The sequence below is a fragment of the Papaver somniferum genome, unplaced genomic scaffold, assembly GCF_003573695.1.
Source record: "Papaver somniferum cultivar HN1 unplaced genomic scaffold, ASM357369v1 unplaced-scaffold_76, whole genome shotgun sequence".
In the NCBI taxonomy this organism is placed as follows: domain Eukaryota; kingdom Viridiplantae; phylum Streptophyta; class Magnoliopsida; order Ranunculales; family Papaveraceae; genus Papaver; species Papaver somniferum.
In genome coordinates, this window is record NW_020650526.1 from 1,482,615 (window position 1) to 1,488,054 (window position 5,440).

General features: G+C 36.6%; 1 protein-coding gene across 1 annotated transcript; it reads right to left on the bottom strand.

Annotated features, from left to right (window-relative positions):
• Window positions 1-4,136: 4,136 nt before the first annotated feature.
• LOC113344362 (uncharacterized mitochondrial protein AtMg00810-like) lies at window positions 4,137-5,408 on the bottom strand. Its single transcript, XM_026588355.1, has one exon. The coding sequence runs from the start codon at window positions 5,406-5,408 to the stop codon at window positions 4,137-4,139; it is 1,272 nt and encodes a 423-aa protein (XP_026444140.1).
• Between the last annotated feature and the right edge of the window lie 32 nt (window positions 5,409-5,440).

Consider the following 5,440-nt stretch of genomic DNA (forward strand, 5'->3'; position numbering starts at 1 on the left):
TGGATCAGAAGAAGAACCGAAAATGTTAAAAATAGGAACTAAAATGGATAAATAAGAAGAAGAAAAACGGTAAATATCTTGCGAGAATATGTTGACATCTTCGCATGGAGTATGGAGGAAATGGAAGGAATAGATCCGTCCATTGCATGTCATAAATTTAACATTAAAAAAATGTAAAACCGTTTAAGCAAAGAATAAGGAATATTGCGATTGATTATCATCCACAAATAGAAGCGGAGTTCCAAAAGATGTTGGATGCAGGGATTATAAGGGAAGGGAAATATCCAGAATGGATAGCAAATATGGTGGTAGTACCAAAAAAGAATAAGGGGATACGGATCTTCATAGATTTCACTGATTTAAACAAAGTGTCTCCGAAAGATAGTTTTCCTTTACCAGATATCCCTCAAATGGTAGAATCAACATCAGGAAATGATAGGGTATCAATTTTGGATGGATATAAAGGTTATAATCAAATTCCTTTGGATGAAGAAGATCAAGAACATACTGCTTTCTTCGCACCAAGAGGTTTATACTGTTATACGAAATGTCATTTGGATTGAAGAATGCAGGTGAGACATATCAAAGAATGGTGGAAAAGGTATTTGAAAAGTGGATACATAAAAAGTTAGAGGTCTATGTCGATGACATGTTAATTAAGAGTAAAGAGGCGAAGGATCTTGTTGATGATTTGCGAGAAATCTTTGAGCAGATGCGAAAATTCAATATCAAGGTGAATCCATAAAAATGTGTGTTTGGTCTATCATCAGGGAAATTCTTGGGTTACATAGTGTCCAAGAAGGGAATAGAGGTTGATCCAGAAAAAGTACAAGCAATTAGAGATATGCCACCTCCTGCAACAGTGAAATATTTTCAAAAACTAAATGGATTGATAGCTTCGTTCGGAAGATTTATCTCACGATCTTCGGACAAGTGTAAACAATTTTTTAACATATTAAAGAAGGGGACCAAATTTGAATGGACGGAAGAATGTGATAAAGCATTGCAGAGCATAAAAAATTATTTGGTGAATTTATCCATTATGCAAAAGGACAAACCGGGAGAAGAATTGTTACTCTATTTAGCATCAACATCGCATGCATTAAGTGCAGTATTGTTACGCTCAGGTGGGGGATAGAAAAACCAATATATTACATAAGTAAAACATACAACTCAGCAGAGAAAAATTACTCAAAGATTGAAAAGCTAATTCTCACATTGGTGTATGCATCATTCAAGCTTCGCATTTACTTTCAAGCTCATAATATCAAGGGTACCAATTGAACCAACAATGAAGAATTCAAAAAGATCAGGGAGAGTTGAAAGGTGGAATGCACAGTTAGGAAATTATGAAATTGGTTATGAGATTTTATCTTCACCAAAGTCTCAAGTTACCGCAGAGTTTCCATTAGAAGAAGATAAATATGTAGAATAAATGATAGATGTGGATGAAGACCATGGGAATCTTAAAGACTTATTAACTGATCGGAATTCAAATAGATGGAAATATTAGTATATGGGTCATCCAATGGAGAAGGGAATGGTATTGGTATTGTATTCGTTTCACCAACAGGAGCGTGAATGGCTTACTCATTCAGATTGGAATTTGCATCCACAAATAATGAGATTGAGTATGAGGCAGTTGTGCATGCGCTAAGACTAGCAATCGAAATGAAAATAGAAGATCCAGGAGTAACTAGTGATTCACAGCTGGTAATTCGCCAAATAGAAGGTACATATAGTACAAATGAACCATCTTTGCAAAAATACAAACAGTTGGTTATGGATTTAGCAACGCCAATTCCAATAATAAGTTGGAGACACATAGGCAGAAAGGAAAATATACTCGCAGATGCATTGGCCTTCATACCCTCTATGTTAATAGATCCAGTGGAAAGGGACATAAAAATACAAACACTCTTTTTCCATTTATAGAGAAAGGAGAAGCAGCACAATAGAAGTGATGACAATAGAAAATATGGAAGAAGAAAATGTGAGCGAAGACAAAGATTGGAGAACTCAAAACCATTTATACCTAGAGAAGGGAGAAGTACCAAGAAAAAGGTTGGAGGCACACAAATTAAAAAGTCGTGCGACGAATTATGAATTGAGGGAGGGCATTCTTTATAGAAGATCATTCATTGGACCTTCGCTCAGATGTCTTACGCAAAAAGAAGGGATGGAAATTTTAAAGGCATTACACTACGGAAATGCTGGTAATCATAGCGGAGGAAGGTCACTCGCATACAAAGCTAAGGTACAAGGATATTATTTGCCATACATGCATGAAGATGCGAAACAAGTATCAAGAAGATGTGAAGAATGTCAATGTGATGGAAAAAATATACATGCACCAGGAGCGATGCTAAATTCAACAACAAATGTGTGGCCCTTTGGAAAATGGGGGATTGACATTGTTGGACCATTTATACCAGGAACGGGACAAAAGAGATATTTGATTCTCGCAACAGAGTATTTTACAAAATGGGTAGAAGTGAAAAGCAGTTCAGCATATTCGTGATAAAGATATATTCACATTCATCTTTGAAAATATTATATGCATATTTGGTATTCCTGCACAGTTGGTATCTGATAATGGAAAGCATTTTGAGGTGAGAATATAGAAATGTTACTTAACGCATTCAAAATTCAAAGCGGCAAATCTACTCCTTTATATCCACAAAGTAATGGACAAGTAGAAGCAACAAATAATACGATCGCAAACAACTTGAAGAAGAAGTTAGAAGGTCACAACAAAAGATGGTGCGAACAAGTGCATAATGTAGTGTGGGCTTATAGGACAAAAAGGAGAGAAGCAATAGGAATGTCACCTTTATGTTTAACATATGGGGTAGAGGCAGTATTACCAACAGAATTTATCATTCCAACAACAAAGAAAGAAGCTTGGTAGAAGAATCTAAGTGAAGATCTAATTCTAACAAAACTTGATGACTTAGAGGAAGCAAGTGAAGTCGCTTTACAACATATGGAAAATTATCAGCAAAGACTAGCTCGAGAATACAATAAACGTGTTAAGATAAGAGAATTTCATCCAGGAGAATTGGTGTTGCGAGAAATCCCAATTTACTAGAGATCGGAAGATGGAAAATTGGAAAAGAAATGGGATGGACCCTATATAATAAAAAGGATAGTTGGGAATGGAACTTATGAGTTAATGGATCCAGAAGGGAGAGATATGGGTCGCAGATTAGATCGTCCTTGGAATAGACAATATTTGAAGAAATATTATCCATAAGAGTTTGCGAATTTTATCGCACAAGTTAACACATGTGCGAAATTAAGCATATGAATCCTCATCCTTGAAAAGGGATATAGTATTTGATTCAGTAAACAAATATGAAAAGTTCGCCCATATTTAAGAAATTCTTTTAAAAGAAAAAGGCAAATATAAGACCTCAAAATAAGACCTTAATAAAAGGCACCAGAAGTGATTTAATCAGATTGGCTAGGAATTCTAATGTGGCGTGCAACCTAGTTCGCATACATGCAAGAGGCAAAAAAGTAAGACATATCGCACGTCATACTCGGAGAACCGAGAAAGCATGACTCAAGAGAAAGCTATACCGACCCTGGAACTTGAGTCATGGAGATTTGGGGTGAGAACAAACGAAAATGCCCATCCGGGAGAGGTACCTAAGGTGAGAAAGTCCCTCCCAAGGAGTGCAGAAACTCGATCAGGGCGCCGAGTGATTATAGATTTTTTTCGTGGGGTTGTAGTAATGGGGTTCAAACTCTCAGACTTGTGAAGGTGAAGGATTTTTAGATTTAATAAAAATAAATAAATAATTTTATATGCACAATATTAACAAAATATGGGAGAGAATTTTTACCGGGGATCAGGATTCCACCATTCACCAAAATTTATGTGATTCAATAACAATTCTTTGACAATCTAAATGCTAAATGGCTGAATGCCTTCTCTATTCATTTCATTCTCTATAAATAAGATCATTGTACAGCCTATAACAGGCAACAAAATATAGAACTAATGGTATTTCCTATTTGGCTAATTATTCTAAGTAATATATACAATTACATGAAAAGAAGAATAATCCTAATTTGAGCCACAATATATCTGCAAAGAATCCTGAATTAACTACCAGTAATATCCCCCCTCAAATTGATGCTGGATGATTGTGAAGCATCAATTTGTCAACCAAGAACTGATGACGTTTTCTTGAAAGAGCCTTCGTGAAAACATCAGCTGTTTGAAGAGAAGTATTGATATGAGGAAGTGAAATAACACGACTATCATATGCATCACGAATAGAATGACAATCCACTTCAATGTGTTTTGTACGTTCATGAAATACTGTATTTGCGACAATTTGGATGGCACTGGTATTATCTGCATGAAGTTGAGTAGGCTCGGCTTGAGAGAAGCCAAGTTCACCCAAGAGACCACGAAGCCAAATAATTTCTGAGCATGCAGAGGACATAGCACGATACTCAGACTCAGTTGAAGATTTAGATATTCGTTGCTGCTTTTTGCTCTTCCATGATACAAGAGAGTCACCAAGAAACATACAACAGCCGGTAATAGAACGTCGAGTATCTGAACAACCAGCCCAGTCTGCATCACTATATGCATCTAAACGAATGGAAGTACCCACAGGAAAGAAGAGACCTTTATCAGAAGTGCCTTGCAAATAGCGAATAATGCGACGAACATCAGCTAGATGGATGTGTGTAGGTGCTTGCATAAATTGACTAACTTGTTGAACAGCAAATGAAATATCTGGCCTTGTAATCGTCAAATAATTGAGGCTTCCCACCAATCTACGATACAAAGAAGGATCAAAAAGAAAATCACCATCATCCCGACGATATTTGACATTTACCTCTAAAGGAGTGTCAACTGAGCGACCATCTTGTAGTCCAGCCAAAGAAATAAGATCTCGAGTATATTTATGTTGGTGTAAAAAAAGACCAGTATCTGTCGACTGAACTTCAAGACCCAAAAAATATTGCAAAGGACCTAAATCCTTCATATGAAAGGACTGACAAAGATGCTCTTTAAGTTTGGAAATCAAAGTAGAGTCTGTACCCGTAATAACGATATCATCAACATAAATCAAGAGTAAAACAATGCCATTTAAAGTTTTGCAAAGGAACAGAGAAGAATCATACTGACTCTGGACAAAGGAGAAGTTGATAAGTGTAGTGCGAAACTTGTCAAACCAGGCTCGTGGTGCCTGTTTCAAGCCATAAAGTGATCGTTTGAGCTTACAAACATCTGTCGATGGAGTGGAGAAGAATCCAGGTGGTGGAGTCATATAGATTTCTTCCTTAAGATCCCCATGTAAGAAAGCATTCTTAACGTCCATTTGACTCAATGGCCAACCTTGAGAGGCTGCAATAGCAAGAATAAGTCTTACAGTAGTCATTTTTGCGACAGGTGCAAATGTTTCTTCGTAGT